Below are 17015 nucleotides of genomic sequence, written 5' to 3'. Positions count from 1 at the left end.
GTTTTGTGTAGAATGTCTCTCAATATGAGTTTGTGGTGTTTTTTGCTGAAATAATGTGTCTTTCTCAGTTTATTATGTCAAGAGACACATGATGCCAGTTTATTCTATTCTTGGTGATAGTACCTTTGGTCATACGGGTGAGGAAGAAACTTCCCTTTTCCCTCAAAGTCCTTCCAGCTGGTCTGATAATCAAATCTACGTGAGGCAAATTAGCAAGAAATAATAGCCAGACATAAGTGCATACGTACACAGGGCAGCCCCACATTCATGAGAGACCCCACATACCTGAGTGGTTCAAAGACAGAAAGAGGAAATGAGGTATATATGAACAAATGAGGCAATATGACATTCTGCATTGGGGCTTCAGAAGGGAGGAAGGTCATCGAAGGGCAATAGAGCAGATGTGAATTCAGTAACTAGTAGTTTGCCCTGCCATATAGATAGATCATAAAATGTTATTTCTGGTGATAATTCTTATTATATGCAAGGCCTCTAATTTAAATTTTTCTAGGGAGTTCAATGGTGGCAGAAGTTTCTCTTGAATCTGCAGGGTCTCTGTTGCCTTGATCTCAGAATAATCTGCATACCATAGAGGCATGTCTTGAACCCCTATAAGCACTTATTAAAGTGGTTTCTGACAGGTTTCTTTTGGGGTTTGTTATTATAAATAACAATGCTAAACTGATTTCAATGCTGTCTATTAATTTATCTGGCCTTAATTGCTATTTTGGGTCTACATTTTCCAAATGCAAAATATCTATTCTTAATCATCCAAATCTTAGAACTTTTCCTTAAAGGTTTGTATAAACTTTTCATAAATATATTAACATATTGCCCAACAGGTTACTTTGCTAAAATGTTTTTTGTTTCTGCTTATTTGAGGAGCACATTTATGGAAACGTAATAAATAATTCTTTTTTCAAATTTTAACATATCCTTATTAATCATTATATTCTACTGGGAAACAATTATTTAAATTTTGACCCTGATAATTGGTTGCCAGTTCTTATATTTATCACTATTTTATGTTCTGTGATAGTTATCTCAAAATTTTCCTCATTTTTCTAAAACCTGCTGGTCTGACTCAGACCCCTCTCAGTAGGCATCTGTACTGGTAACTTTGTTGTGTTTAAAAAGAATCTCTCTTGTCCCCCCAAATCTCTGGATTTACAGCAATTAACATTTATTTCTCTCATAGCATCAACACTTAGGCACCTGTGAATCTGCTTTTGCAACCTTCATTCATATACCTTTGTGATCCAGGGCTTGGGCTGAAGATGTCACTCCATTGGAGACATGCATTCTTATGGCAGAAAGTAAAAATAAGAGAGCTGTTTACACTATAATGCCTCTTAAAACTTCTATACAGAGGCAGCATGTCTGTGTGTTCCTATGACATGATCAAATGCAGTGGGAATTGCATAGAAATGCATGCTCCTTCAACAGGAGGCACTGCAAGTCACATGGAAGGGGCAAGTGAATATTTGGCAACAGTAATAAAATGTACCATATTTCTTCTTTTTTAAAAAAATATATTTTATTGATTTTTTACAGAGAGGAAGGGAGAGGGAGAGAGAGTTAGAAACATCAATGAGAGAGAAACATCGATCAGCTGCCTCCTGCACACTCCCTACTGGGGATGTGCCCACAACCAAGGTACATGCCCTTGCCCGGAATTGAACCTGGGACCCTTGAGTCCACAGGCTGACGCTCTATCCATTGAGCCAAACGGTTAGGGCTGTCATATTTCTTCTTATGTTTAACTTTGTATTGTAAATTTTTATAATTACTCATATCCATATTGAAGTCCCTTTGTTGTCTTTCTTTATGCCTTTACTATAGTTATTCTATTGTAAAGATGAATCATTTTACCTATGATCTTCCGTTGACTGGAATGTAAGTTTAGCAAGGACAGAGATTCTTATCTGCTTTGTTCAGTGCTTCCTTAGTGCTAAATAGGCTTGGCTCATAATATGCTTTCAATAAATATGCTTCCCTTCTAATTACATCAGTTATTCTGTCATTTATTTTGTGTTTTCAGTTCTCTCTGCTAGCTCTACCTCTGAAGTCTCAATAACTATATTTTCTTGAATTATTTTAATAAATCACAGCTATATATTCAACTAATTCTGTTAAATCTCTTTTATGAAGAGAATAAACTTACATAAGCTTTTAACTCCTCTGGAAAATACAGCCTATATTCTTCTATAAATATATTCATCACCCTATTATTAAAAAACAAAACCCTCCCTTTGGCTCTCACAATCTAACTTTTCACTGCTGCTCTAAAACTGTTCTTTATCTTTCACATTTCTCATTCTTTTTAACCTCTGTTGAACCCCTTCTCCAAAATAACTTTGATTCTCTAGATCCCAAAGAACTAGAAATCACTTTTTTTCCTAGTTTGAAGGCTGTTTTTTTTTTTTCTCTTTTAGAATGTCCCTCTTCTTTCCTCTGCTATTTAAGTGCACCAATTGATATTCCCAGGTTTTGTTTTTAGCTCTCTTAGTTTTTTGTCGTGTGCCCTTTTCAGTGGGGCTCTCATTCATTCGGCTCATTTATTTCTACACAGATGATTTATAAATCTCTGTTTATTGTTATTCCGAGTTTGCCCCCTCGTTTCCACTATTGGACATTACCATTTGAAGGTTTTTACCTCCACCTTGACATGTCCAAAACCAAATTGTTTTCCTATTAATACTGACTCCTCCATTGGAACTAAGTCCTGTTTTTGTTGATGATGCATAGTCACCAGGTTTCTGAAAGGAAAGGTACCAGCATTTGTTTAGCATCTAGTGCACACTAAACACTTTGCTTTTCAATGCATAACACCTAGCTCAAGTTTCACCTCCTGAGAAACCTTCTCCAAAAAATCACTGAATCCTCTGTGATCCTTTCTTCTTAGACCACTTGTAATGCATTTGTATTTAAACCACTAGATCCTCAGCATATGAATCTCCTCAAATTATATGTTTAGTTTGTAAACCTCTCAGAGGCAAGGATTTATATTTCATATTTCCTTTTTATCAATTCAGTACCCCATAGGTATACAACCTAATAAGTTTTTATTGACTTTTACATAGAAACAATCCTTTAAATAAGGGCAAGAATTTCAACCTAAATAACAAACTAATAACTCAAAACTAAATAACAGCTAAGCTGTACTCTACACCTTGAACTCAGTTGAAAGGGGTTCGCCTCTGGAAGTGGCAGAGACTCTACATTAGCGATCACCTATTGAATAAATTTTTACTTCACAACAGAATTCTTTATCAATAATATGCCCTTATATAGCCATTTTATATTGCTTTGATAACCATATTTATAGAAGGTAATATATTTATTTTAGTTTCTCTTTTCCATTAGGTGCACCAGGTATAATTTCCTCACCATATGCAGGGGCTGCTGGATTTGCCCCAGCCATTGGATTTCCTCAAGCTACAGGTGATTTTTTTCAAAGTTCAGTTTGAAATGATTTTTTTCTGATGTCCTATATTTTTGATAGAGTGGAAGGGAATGGGCGGAGGAGGGTGTCGAAGAGGAGGGAGAGGGAGAGAAACATTGATAGGTTACCTCCTGCACACGCCCTGACACATTTTCTTCTTTATTTATTTTGCTTTTGTCTTAATTTATTTATTTATCAAGTGTTGTAATCTTCAGATAACTAAAATATGAAATGCTTTTGATGTTTTGAAAAGGTCTGTCAGTCCCAGGTGTTCCTGGAGCTCTTGGTCCTCTCGCACTCACCTCCTCTGCTGTCACTGGAAGGATGGCCATTCCTGGGGCTGGTGGTATACCAGGAAATTCTGTTCTGCTTGTCACCAATCTCAATCCTGATGTGAGTTGGAAAGCACTGTAACATAGTCTTTCAGAAGAGGTCTGTAGTCGCTTCTGATCTAGAGTTGTATTCAAATAAATTTTAAGTTTATTTTAAGAATATTTATTAAAATTCATCACTAGTATATATAGAGGAAGTATATAAAATAAATGCTTTAAACAAAGTCACCTGTTATTATTACAAGTAAACTTATTTTAAAGTTTTACGTAAATTAGTCAGACACCTGTATTTTGTATTATCCTTTCAGCTTATCACACCACATGGGCTGTTTATCCTATTTGGTAAGTTTCTTTTTTTTTCTATTTTTAGTATTATCTATGATATGGATTGAATACATTTCATCATTCAGTAATATTTATTGACTGTCTCTGTGTGCCAAGTAGTGTGTTTGACACTGAAGATAGAGTATTAGTAAGTAATTACAATAAAATTTTATTTAAAAAGGGAATGTATAGCTGGGAGTCCTAACCTAGCTGAGGTAATCAGAGATGGTATGCCAAGAGAAATTATAGTTAAAACTGACTTGTGAAAAATCATAAGCATTAACCAGGCAGAAAAAGGAGGGCAAATATCCTTTCACAGGCATTAGCAGTGAGAGAGCTTCTGGAGCAGGGAAGTGAAGGAAGTCAAATGGAGAGTATAAGGGACAGACATGTTGAAGCTGTACACGTGGGTGGGACACATCATGAAAAGCTTGTAAGCTAAATTATGGAGCTTGGTTTTAACCTAAGAACCATGGGAAACCATTGAGTAGTTTTAAGCAGGAGAGAGGAATTATGAGCTTCAGGTTTTATACCAATTTCCAAACTTTCTAATAGTGTTTTTCTCAGTTAAAAAAATCTAGCACAGCCCTAGCCGGTTTGGCTCAGTAGATAGAGCATCGGCCTGAGGCCTGAGGACTGAAGGGTTTCGGGTTTGATTCCGGTCAAGGGCACGTGCCTGGCTTTCAGGCTCAGTCCCCAGTGGGGGCCATGCAGGAGGAGCTGATTAATGATCCTCATCATTGATGTTTTATCTCTCTCTCCCTCACCCTTCCTCTCTGAAATCAATAAAAATATATTAAAAAAAAATTTAGTACATACTCCTAATTTATATATGACTCATTATTCATACACTTCATCCATATTCAGTGTAATCATTATATATATTGTAATATATACAAATATATGAGCAATTCCATAAGCAGTATTTAATATCTTAAAGATTTTTATTAATGGTGAAACTTTTTCATAAAAACTTTTTCATTAACGTTTAGTGAGAAATATGATATAATATGCTTCATTATTTTCAGAAATCTTTTTTATTTTCATTCAATATTCTAAGGTCTGATTCTAAATTCACTTTATTTTAGTACTTAATCTGAATGGTTGTCAAACTGAAAAAGAAACCTCATAAATATATGTGGTATAAATGGAAGTGTTTCATTGTTGCTACACCTAATTATGATACTAATTTTTCAGTTTAATTCACTAATTTTTGTTGTACTTTGAAAAATTCCATTTTTCCTCTCGTTAAATTAGTTGATCTTGAAACTATTGCGTGAGAATATTTTTAACAAATGGAGTTAAAACTCACTTCCATTTAGAAGAATTTTTAATACAATAAAAAATTGTAAATTTTTGAGTGGATAATAGGTGTTTTAAGCTGTGTTTTTGGGGTGTCATTTATAGGTACACAACAGTACGGAATTGTACAGTCATTATTATCAAAGCCCAGTTTTAGAACATTTTGATCATCCCACAGAGATCTTCCATGCTCATTTGCAGTAAAAGTTTTTATTGATGACACATTTCTGTTTTCAGTAATGAAATTATATATTAATGATACATTTTTATATCTCTTTACTAGTCCAAGCACATTTCTTTCTAAAAGTAGTTAATTTCTCACTCACTTAAAAAAATATCACCCTCAGCTTGAAGAACAAATTGTGTGTGGGGGGTTGTTTTTAAAAAAGTAATAGCTATTTCAGCCACTTGTCATTTCTGAAAAGAACAGAAAATTGGAATAATCTTTTTGTTTTAAACTTTAAAAGTACCACTCATCTCTAAGTTCAGTTGCTCTTAGGTGCTTGCCCACAAGATAATCAGCACTCCTTTGTGTGCCTTGAAAATTTCCATAGTTGTTTTCATCACATTACAAAGTATGGTAATGATGCAACTACTTAAGGGTCTTATTTTTGTAACATTGGTGATACCTATTAGCACATAAACTGCAGTATATTTTAATATGCTGAATGACAAAAATGAGAGAATGTCCTTTATATTACAGAAACCTCTGCCTATAATTTTATATATGTTAAAAATTAGTAAAATGTAGTGTTCCATATTGGTTTTATATATAAACAAACCAGTGTTTAAAAACGTTTATTTCCTTCCACACCCCAATGAATCATTTTGCCTGTTCTTTGGGATGTAGGACCCACTATGGGGAACACCAGTGTAGAAAACTTGGATGTAAAAGATCAATTAGGAGGCTGTTGTGATGATAGCTTTGATGGTAATGAGGATGGGAGGAAGTAGGCAAATGTGAGAGATATTTAGACCATAAAACCAATCAGTGCTGGTGATGGATTGAATGTAAGAATTTAAGAAAAAGCCTGGCCGGCATGGTACGGTGGTTGAGCATCGACCTATAAACCGGGAGACCACGGTTCAATTCCTGGTTAGGGCAAAGGCCCAGGTGTGGGCTTGATCCCCAGTGTGGGGCATGCAAGAGGCAGCCAATCAGTGATTCTCTCTCATCATTGATGTTTCTATCTCTCTCCCTCTCCCTTCCTCTCTGAAATCAATAAAAATATATTTTTAAAAAAAGAATTTAGGAAAAGGAAGTCAAAAGCTGAATCCCAAGTGTCTGAGTAGAGAAGTATTTGGATGATGGTAATAACTATGAACAGAGTTTGTGAACACTGAAGTAGGAAGAGGAAAGGGGAGATCTGGAACATAGAAGGGATACAAATTTGGGAGCATGTGTATGAAATAGCTCAGGGAATATATACAGGGTCGGGCAAAAGTAGGTTTATAATTGTTCATATGAAAAATAATACAATAATCCTATATAATAAAAGGCTAATGTGCAAATTGTCCCCTCCACTGGGAGTTTGGCCAGGGAGTGGGGCCGGCCTGCCAACTGCCCGCAGCCCCTCCCCCTGGCCTGCCCTGCCCCCGATTGGCTCCCCTCACCCTGATCGGGGCTGGCCGACCAGCCAATCTCCCTTGTGCCCTCCCCCCAGCCAGCCTGACCCGATGGGCCCCCATCAGGGCTGGCCAGCCAGACCCCACCCTGCATGAATTCGTGCACTGGGCCTCTAGTTAATAAATAATAATACAATAATAAACTGTGTTTCATGTACTCACAATTATGAACCTACTTTTGCCCCACCCTGTATAATAAGGGAAAAGAAAACTTCTTTAAATGTATTTGTAAATACTACACAGACATTAAAAATTGTTTTGTTTTGTCTTTTTAATTAGGAGTATATGGTGATGTACATCGAGTGAAGATTATGTTTAATAAGAAAGAAAATGCTTTGGTTCAGATGGCAGATGCAAATCAAGCTCAGCTAGGTACTGATGATTAATAGTAGTAACAGTGGTGACCTCCCCCTTTTTATGTGAATTTTTCTATAAAATGAGCAAACTTACAGCTAGTAGAAATATACTTTACCAAAGAGTATTTCTTTGTGGTAGTATCTTCATTATTTGTATCTGCTTATGTTTTATAAAGATTAAAAATAGCCGAAACCGGTTTGGCTCAGTGGATAGAGCGTCGGCCTGTGGACTGAAGGGTCCCAGGTTCGATTCCGGTCAAGGGCATGTACCTTGGTTGCGGGCACATCCCCAGTGGGAGATGTGCAGGAGGCAGCTGGTCGATGTTTCTCTCTCATCGATGTTTCTAACTCTCTATCTTTCTCCCTTCCTCTCTGTAAAAAATCAATAAAATATATTTAAAAAAAAAAATATTTATTACTCTTTGAAGTTCGTTTTCTACTTGTTGCTATTTAGAACTTTGACTCTAGGGTTTTTCTCTAAGTTTAAACTATTAAACATCACTTGCTTTGTTTAATTTTATTATATTTTATTATTTATTTGTTTTTGTTCCAAATTAAGTTTTCTAGAACTGTTGCATGGCATAAAAGTTTGGGCAAATTTCATAATGATGGCACACGACAGTGTCATTCTATGGCCTCTCTGTTCAGTGTTATAGTGGCTATTTAAAATGTTACTACTTGGAACTTTTGTAAAAAATACTTTGCTTGAGATTAAACTAATTTATTCAGTAACCGTTTCCTGAACACTTGTTATGTTCCAGGCACTCTGGAACTTCCTAGGAAGAGAGTTGTTTTTTGTTTGACTGCTTTTCTTTTGTTATTGTAAAATAAATTATCTAACACATTTCTATATGTAAGAGTTTTAAAGTTTAAAACCATTTTAACCCACAAACTGACAATATAATTTTAAATGACTAAATAAAAAGATTTTATGATAATTTAGACAAATTTTATAGAGGCTCTATCTTAATACCCAAACTTACCTTATTTTCTTCCTATGCATCAGCAATGAACCATCTGAATGGTCAGAGACTTTATGGAAAAGTGCTCCGTGCTACACTGTCCAAACATCAGGCCGTTCAGCTTCCTCGAGAGGGACAAGAAGACCAAGGTCTGACTAAGGATTTTAGTAATAGTCCTTTGCATCGCTTTAAAAAGCCTGGCTCTAAAAATTTCCAGAATATTTTTCCACCGTCAGCCACTCTGCATCTTTCCAACATCCCGTATGTACCTAATTACTTATTATCCTTCTGTTGGTTAATAATTAACAATTATTATTATAAACAATATGTTTTAGGGGAGGTAAAAACTCTGAAATTAGCCCTAGCTGGTTTGGCTCAGTAGATAGAGCGCCGGCCTGGTGACTGAAGGGTACCAGGTTCAGTTCCAGTCAAGGGCACATGCCCAGGTTGCGAACTCAGTCCCCAGTGCGGGGTGTGCAGGAGGCAGCTGATCAATGATTCTCTCATCATTGATGTTTCTCTCTCTCTCTCTCTCTCTCTCTCTCTCTCTCTCTCTTTCTCTCTCTCTCTCTCTTTCCCCCTCTCCCTCTCTCTCCCTCCCGCTCTCTCTCTCTTCCCCTTCCTCTCTGAAATCAATAAAAGTATATTAAAAAAACAACAACAACTCAAATTATTCTAATGCAGCAGTTGTCCTACTGACGAATTTCTTGTGAGAGGATTAATTTATTATTATGTCTTAAGAAGGTTATATCTTCAGTCGTACACTGCAAAAGTAAGGATAGCAGTATTTTAAAAAAATTTTTTACAAGTAGAAAATTAGCAACTAGTTACCTTTCAGTTATAAAAGGGCATAAAAATAAGTTTATGCAGAAATATTCCATTGGCACATATTTGTTCATTCCTTTGCATAGATATAAAGACTTAAGTAACCAACATAGCAAAGTCAAATAATTTATGGTTTTTTGTTTTTTTTAAATCCTTTCATGGGTATGTTTAGAGACAGAGACAGACAGACAGACAGACAGAAAGTCAGAGAGACATTGATCAGTTGCTCTCGTACGTGTACCGAGGGGTTAGAACTTCTGCAAAAGTTAGGTATGTGCCTTGACTGGGAATTGAATCCCAACCAACTGAACCTCCCAACCAGGGCAAATAATTTATGTATTTAAGAATTTGAAGAATTTTTAATTTTTTTATCTATAAGCTGCAAAGCCATATATAATGATTAATTTTAACTAATATGTTAATTATTCTTTTTGTGTGTGATCACTCTATTAACTGGCGTTGTAGCAGACTTGTTCTTTTTTAAAAAATATGTATATATTTTTATTGATTTCATAGTGGAAGGGAGAGGGAGAGAGAGATAGAAACATCAATGATGAGAGAGAATCATTGATCGGCTGCCTCCTGCATGCCCTCTAGTGGGGATCAACCTGCAACCCAGGCATGTGTCCCTGACCAGAATCAAACCTGAACACTTCAGTCCACAGGCCGACACTCTATCCACTAAGCCAAACCAGCTAGAGCCAGACTTGTTCTTTAGTTGTCTTCTGAGTCTGGGATTAATAGACTACCCATGGTCCAAAACCATCTGTTTTGGTATGGCCCATGAGCTAAGACTGACTTTTATATTTTCAAATTGGGGGTGGGGTGGGGAGGAGGGGCAAAAGGGAAATAATTTGTGATTTGAGAAAATTATATAAAATTTAAATTTCACATTGCATAAATAACGTTTCATGGAGCACAACCACACTTGCTCATTTATATACAATCTATGGCTGCTTTTGAGCTATAACATCAGAGGTGGAGTGTTGCAACAGAGACTGTATGGCCATCAAAACCTAAGGTATTTACTATGTGGCCCTGTATAGAAAACATCTGAGCCCGGCCTTGGTGGCTCAGTGGTTGAGCATTGACCTATGAACCAGGAGATGATGGTTTGATTCCTGGTCAGGGCACATGTCCGGGTTGCCAACTCGATCTCCAGTGTAGGGGACGTGCAGGAGGCAGCCAGCCAATCAATGATTCTCTCTCATCGATGTTTCTATCTCTCCCTCTCCCTTGTGCTCTGAAATCATATCCTGATTTAAAAAACAACAAAAAAACCCTGTTTTATTTGTTTGTTTTAATGGTAGCAACTCCTGTTCTAATTCTTGAATTCCTTGACCAACAAAGATGGCAGTTTTGTATAATTTAATCAAATACATGAAGGGGGATAAGCTTTGGAAAGAGGGAGGTAAAAGCTGTGGGAAGTGGTTGTATGTGTGCATGTGTGTGGAAATTTAAAGACTCAGGGAATGAAGAATGGTGAGATTTTGGATTGTTATTAAAAATGAGAAAAGGAGATGAATAAGAATAGAAAATAATTACTCAAAATAGTATTGAATATTCAGGCTCCAAGCTAGTCTCCAGTTAGCCTAGTTAGAGAAACCTTGAATCTGAATTGGGCAGGACTCTAACCTCAGGCCCACTTGGAAGCTAGAGGAGCCACTTAAGAAAAAAACAAACTAGATTTGTGGATCTAGAAATTTAGCAGCTCATCACTGTAAAGTCTGTAGAGTGGCAACATATTTAGATACTGAGGCAGGCTCCTGTCGTTACCTTTCCCGTTACCTTCAAGCTGGTCTCAAGTAACTACTGTAATAAAAGTTATGTGACTGCCGTCTCTCTTACTAAGTCAAGAACTTTCACCTTTTTTCTTAAAAGAAGCACTTTATGGCTTCTCTTTGGCATATCTGAATTGCCAGCATCACTGCTTTTGCACTTTGGCGCCATTAATAAGTAAAACAAGGGTGACTTGAACACAAGCACTGGAATACTGTGATCGGCGATCTGAACACCAAGAAGGGTACTAGTGACTAACAGGCATGTACCGTACACTGTTTGGAAACACTGGACAAAGGGACGATTCATGTCTTAGGCACAGTGGAGCACGATGGCAGATTTCATCACACCACTCAGAATGGCACCCAATTTAAAACTTCTGAATTGTTTATTTCTGGAATTTTCCATTTAATGTTTTTAAACTGCTGGTAGCTGAAACTGTAGAAAGTGAAACTGGGGGGGGGGGGGCTACTGTATTCTACTTTTTGTCTCTATCAATTTATCCATAATAACCTTTGAGATAAGGTCATGAGTTTCATTTTATCAATGAAACTGAGAGGCTCGGGTTAAGTAACTTACTTCAAGTGACATACCAAGTGAATGAGAAACAGAATGGGAAGACAGACCTGTCTCCCTGCAGAGCCAGCTGTTTTTCTGCAATACCGGCCTTGCTGACAGTTGTGAAGTGAGTCTACTTTTAGTCAGTTGACTCTGGAGCGATAGGCCACTCACTGTATTAGTCATCTGCTTCATAACAGATCACCCCAAAACGGAACACAGTAATTAACGTTCATTATCTCATACTGTAGCTGTGAGTCAAGAATCCAGAAGTTGCTTAGCTGGATTGTTTTGGCTGAGAGTCTATCATAAGGTTGCATCTGAAGATTTAACTGGGCTAGAGGACTGACTTCCAAAGTGGCTCATTCATGTGCCTAGTTATTGACAGGAGACCCTCAGTTGCTTGTCACAAGGTCCTCTCCATGTGGCGGCTGTAGTGTCCTCATGAAATAGCTGGTTTCCTCCAAAGCTAATGATTCAACAGAAGGTGAGATGGGAACTGCAGTTACATGTAATTTCTATTGTACCTTTAAAGATTACAGAGGGCATCCCTATTCAGTGTGGCAAGGGTATATTTGAGGGCGTGAATTCCAGGAAGTGAGAGTAATTGGGGGCCATCCTGGAGCCTGGTTATTAACACATACTCATAATTATCCTGAAAGCAGTTTAAAATGTAGAACGCTGGCCAGCTGGAGTGACTCGGTTGAGTGTTGTCTGGTGCACTGAAAGGTTGCCAGTTCCATTTCCAGACAGGGCACCTCTGGGGTGCAGGTTTGATCCCCATTTGGCAACCCATCTCTCTCTCTCTCTCTCTCTCTCTCTCTCTCTCTCTCTCTCTCTCTCTCTCCCTCTCCTCTCTTCTCTCTTCTCTCCTTTTTCTCCTCTCTCTTCCTCTCTCTCTCTCTCTCTCTCTCTCTCTCTCTCTCTCTCTCTCTCTCTCTCTCTCTCTCTCTCCCCCCTCCCCCCCCTCCTAAGCATGTCCTTGGGTGTGAATTAAAAAAAACAAAACTAAAGTACAGAACTCTGGACTACAGTGGACTACAGTCGATAAGTTAGAACTAGCTTTGGAAGTACTAGAGTTAATTACTGAAGTCTGTGGTATGAGTACTAATTCCTTTGAAAGAATAAATACAGGGGTGGGCAAAAGTAGGTTTATAGTTGTAATACAAATAAATAGTACAATAGTTAATAAATAATAAAACAAGAATAAACTTTCTATCCCTTTGTACGCCATAAGCGTCTGTAGACACAAGGATGGTTTCCATTTTGAACACGTGGCAGTTAACTGGCTAGTACTCACAACTGTAAACCTACGTTTGCCCACCCCTGTATAGAAAGATATTCTTGGTATTCATGTACCTGTCCACATTGTTTGCAAAAGATTTAAGACAAAATTCTGTTTTTTGAGGACATGTATGTGGTATGTGTCAACCTCGAACATCTTCAGGGACAGTTCCAAATCATGTCTTCATTGCATGGCTTTAGTTAGTCTCTATGAAATGTGAGGTACTCTGGAGATTTAACAATTGCAAGTTAATCTGCTTCATTTGAGAATTAGGGCGCTAAGATACTTGGTTGACTCTGATGTTTTCACAGACCTTCTGTTACGATGGATGATCTGAAGAACCTTTTCACAGAAGCTGGGTGTTCAGTGAAGGCTTTTAAATTCTTTCAGTAAGTCCTTGCTTTTAAGAAACACATTAACTTTATTTAATATGGTATGCAAATTTTAGGGTCATTTCAAGAAGTCTTCTAGGGTGGGGGAGAGAAAGTTTATAGACAAAATTAATTCCATACCCTTTTTAAATTTCTTATCCCATTTTTAGGAAAGATCGCAAAATGGCCCTTATTCAGTTGGGATCTGTGGAAGAAGCGATCCAGGCCCTCATTGAGCTTCATAACCATGACCTTGGAGAAAATCACCACCTCAGAGTTTCCTTCTCAAAATCTACAATCTGACTTTCTGTGAATTTTTCTTCTAAGACTGGACCATAATAGCAGTAAAATGTTCAGACATAGACTGAAGCAATTCAAGACCAATTCTGCCTCTTTTACAAAAATGATTTTTTTCTGAGTTTGCTGTTTAAGTATATTCAAAAAATTAAGGAATGTTTTCCCCCCTGCCAATATGTGCTCAAAGGGGTGTTTTTCTTTTATATCTTAATTTCTATGAAAATAATCTTCAGGAAAAAAAAATTTTTTCAGTAATTCACTTCCCCATATTAAATTGGATTTCAAAAGGACAGACTCTTTTAGTTTGGGACCAGATCAGCCTTATACATTTCTAAATTCCTTTGTACTTTAAAAAATTAAATATAACAACTTTTAAAATTACTTGATATAAGTAATTTCAATTTCTTACAACCAAGTTTTTAACTTTATGATTCAGAATTTGTTCATGTATAAATTACATCAATTATTTGGCATATATTGATGGTTATACATAAACAAATTGGTTTGTGTTGGAAGCAGATTTATAAACTTCATGTTTTCTTTCAGTTTTTTTTTTCCCCACTGGTAAGACACTCCTATGAATATTGCATATCTTTAATTTTTTAAAAGTATTTGGAGAAATGAAGCATCTCAGCTGTCCCAAGGAAATTAAGTGGAATCCAACCAGGATCAATTAAGGTGTCAGAAAAATCAGTAACTTTCTTTGGAAAAATCATGTTTTAAATTTCAAAATGATACATTTGCTGAGTAATATAATATGATCTTAGAAAACTAAAAAACAATTCTACTTATAAACTACTTTTTTATAATTGTTTTCAGAAAAAAGTTTACAGTCTTAAGGAAAATATTCAGGTCTATCATGGTTTGACAGATTTTTAAAAGTTATTTTTGGTAAGGTCTTCTTTTAGAAAAAAATTAAATCTCAAGGGTTTTTTGTACCACTATAATCTGTAATACTTATTCAGAATTACTGTGTATTTACTTAATTTCTAATTATGTGCCTTATTATGTGCTTATGATACAATAGGTTAGAGTTTTATGTAAGTATCTTGAAAGCTATATTGTGGGCTTGGTGAGTGTTTCCCTTTTCTTTCCCTGTTTTGGTAAGGATTTTAAAGGATTTTTCATTGCTATTTTAAGTAGTTTTCAATAAGTGATCATTTTTATCCAAATTTATGGTGCTTTGGTGCAGAGATGGGGTGGGGAAGGATAAATGGTTTAGACAATAATTCACTGTACACCTGTAGGCCTCTTCACATTTGACCAATAGCAGTCATTGCCGTTATGGCATACTGATTTGGAGCTATGAAATGCAATCTCAGTTTCTGGATCTTGTCAAATCTTTATCATTCATCAGATTTTGTCTCAGGATTACTTGATTTTTCTCAGTACTCAAGCAGAACTTGCTTTTCTTTGTTAATGTAGCTTCATTACTGAGTGCCCACATATGTGGAGTATGGCAGAATGGGTTCCTTCTCATTCTCGGGCCCATTCCCTTTTTTGGTTGAATGTAAGAGTGCATTTTAATGTGGCTTCAGTGATTGTATCATGTAAAATTGTTTCTTTTTAATGAGAAACTTAGCTTTTGTTAATTTCTCCTTCAATGCTTGATCAGATTTTTTAAAAGCGGGATTTGTCAAAAGGGACATTTTTGTCCACCACTTTTACACTTCTCAGATTCTCAGAGTGGCTCATCTCACCTTTAAGAGGAATATCTCAATCTCTTTGCTATATTCCAGCCATTTATTTGAACACAGGAAGGGTTCTACAAAAGAAATTTTACAAAAAATTGGAGACACAGGAGATATTATAGGTTGTTAAAAAGCAGAATTCACTCAACACTGAGCAATAGAAGGTAGGTAGAATTGGAAGGAGACTACTAAATTGAGACCTTTTGGGTGCATCAATTTAGCATTGGCTGAATAGATAGGTATAATCACTTATCAGATTTTTTATTTTTTTCACTTACGAGATATATTTTTAGCTAAACACTGAGTAAAGGGGAAGGGGAAAATGTCTTTGAGACAGCTCCCAAAATTTACTTCCTTTTTCCCTCCATACAGGCACGAATAAAGTTTTTAGTGACAGGTTAAATTGGATTCTTTCATTTGCTTTGAGTTACGAATTTCTGTGTAGTTTAAAGTCATGATTCTCATAATCAGCGTGTAAGTGTAGCAAAAGTGTAGCAGAAGGGAGATCATAAGGGTGTTGAATGTAATTTTGAAATAGAGCATGGCCTTTAAATCTGAGAGAACGTTTGAATCCTTTTCAGGGATTTGTGATGTGTGTTTATATAAGTGTGTGTGTGTATATATATATATATATATATATATATATATATATACACACACACACACACGCACATACACTCTTCTGATGTTGTACATACATATACACATTACATACCTTTTAATTTATTGACAAAGAAAATCAAATTAAGATTTGGAAAAGTGAGATATTCTTATTTAAAGTAGTGTGTTTGAAACCATCAATTTGTGTCTAAAATTAGCTGTAGCACATGGATGTTATCTATACTGGGCTATTTGCTGTTTGACTTCTAGAAGTCTACAGTGTTTGTGTTGGCATAGTTTATGTAAAAAGATTTTAAAATATCAGGGTAGTGGAAAAATTAGATCTTTGTATTTTTGTTTTTGGCATGCATGTATTAGATATCTTCTAAGTCATGTTTTCACTGTTCAGCTGACATAGTATTCTATTTTTAAGCTTATTTACTTTATTTTAAGGAGTATGTCTTATCACTTTTGGAAGTGTCTTCACTTTTACACAAAGTATATATATTCAGGACTTTTAAAAAAATAGCAGTACATGTTTAACAAGTAGCAATTTATGCCAAAAAGTTTTTCTTTGAGATTTAAGTAAGTTGCAGAGCAGTAAAATGTGTTGTATGAACTACAAATAGAAAAATGACCCAGTAACTAAATTGTTAACTTATCAATTAAGAACATCAGCATTTTACCCAATAGCTCCTACAGAATGCCATAAATCCTTTAAGACTAAATATTGTAATCTTTTATTTGTAGTAATAATATTTCTGATTTTTTTTTTGTCAAAAGATGCAGATATCATCATTTTTAGGGACGTATTTCTTTCTGCTTGCCTAATTCCTTATAGGAGCAGGGCAATGCCTACAATAGTAATCTAGGTTCTGCCTCAGTTGGTTAGAAGTAATGCTAATGAATGTCTCTGTTCGGTTTCATGTAAACATTTCAAAGCTTCCCTGTCCTTTGGCAGCAAAGTTTATATATACACTAGAGGCCTGGTGCACAAATTTGTGCACCAGTGGGGTCCCTCGGCCTGGCATGAGGGATCAGGTGAAACCGGCTCTCTGACATACCCTGAGGGGTCCCAGATTGCGAGAGGGCGCAGCCAGGCCCAGGGACTCCACTGGTGCATGATTGGGGCCGGGGAGGACTCCAGGGCGTGTCTGGCACGTCTCACTCAGTCCCAATCCGCTGGACCCCATCAGCAAGCTAACCTACCAGTAGGAGCATCTGCCCCCTGGTGGTCAGTGCACATAATAGCGACTGGTTGA

The 17015-nt window shown here is 36.5% G+C and overlaps 1 protein-coding gene across 1 annotated transcript in view; it reads left to right on the top strand.

The window, feature by feature from the left end:
• PTBP3 (polypyrimidine tract binding protein 3) overlaps nt 1-15231 on the top strand; it is a 76995-nt gene extending 61764 nt beyond the window's left edge. Inside the window, exons 9-15 of the mRNA XM_081103275.1 lie at nt 3367-3444; nt 3699-3838; nt 4086-4119; nt 7309-7401; nt 8392-8608; nt 13106-13183; nt 13336-15231. Of these exons, the coding sequence (XP_080959401.1) occupies nt 3367-3444; nt 3699-3838; nt 4086-4119; nt 7309-7401; nt 8392-8608; nt 13106-13183; nt 13336-13468 (773 nt within the window). The 3' untranslated portion in view covers nt 13469-15231. The remainder of the gene's footprint in view (nt 1-3366; nt 3445-3698; nt 3839-4085; nt 4120-7308; nt 7402-8391; nt 8609-13105; nt 13184-13335) is intronic.
• Nucleotides 15232-17015: the final 1784 nt, after the last annotated feature.

Source organism: Myotis nattereri, assembly GCF_964212035.1.
Source record: "Myotis nattereri genome assembly, chromosome: 12".
In the NCBI taxonomy this organism is placed as follows: domain Eukaryota; kingdom Metazoa; phylum Chordata; class Mammalia; order Chiroptera; family Vespertilionidae; genus Myotis; species Myotis nattereri.
Note: the sequence above shows the minus strand (reverse complement) of the source record. Positions and strands in the feature narration are given on the sequence as shown.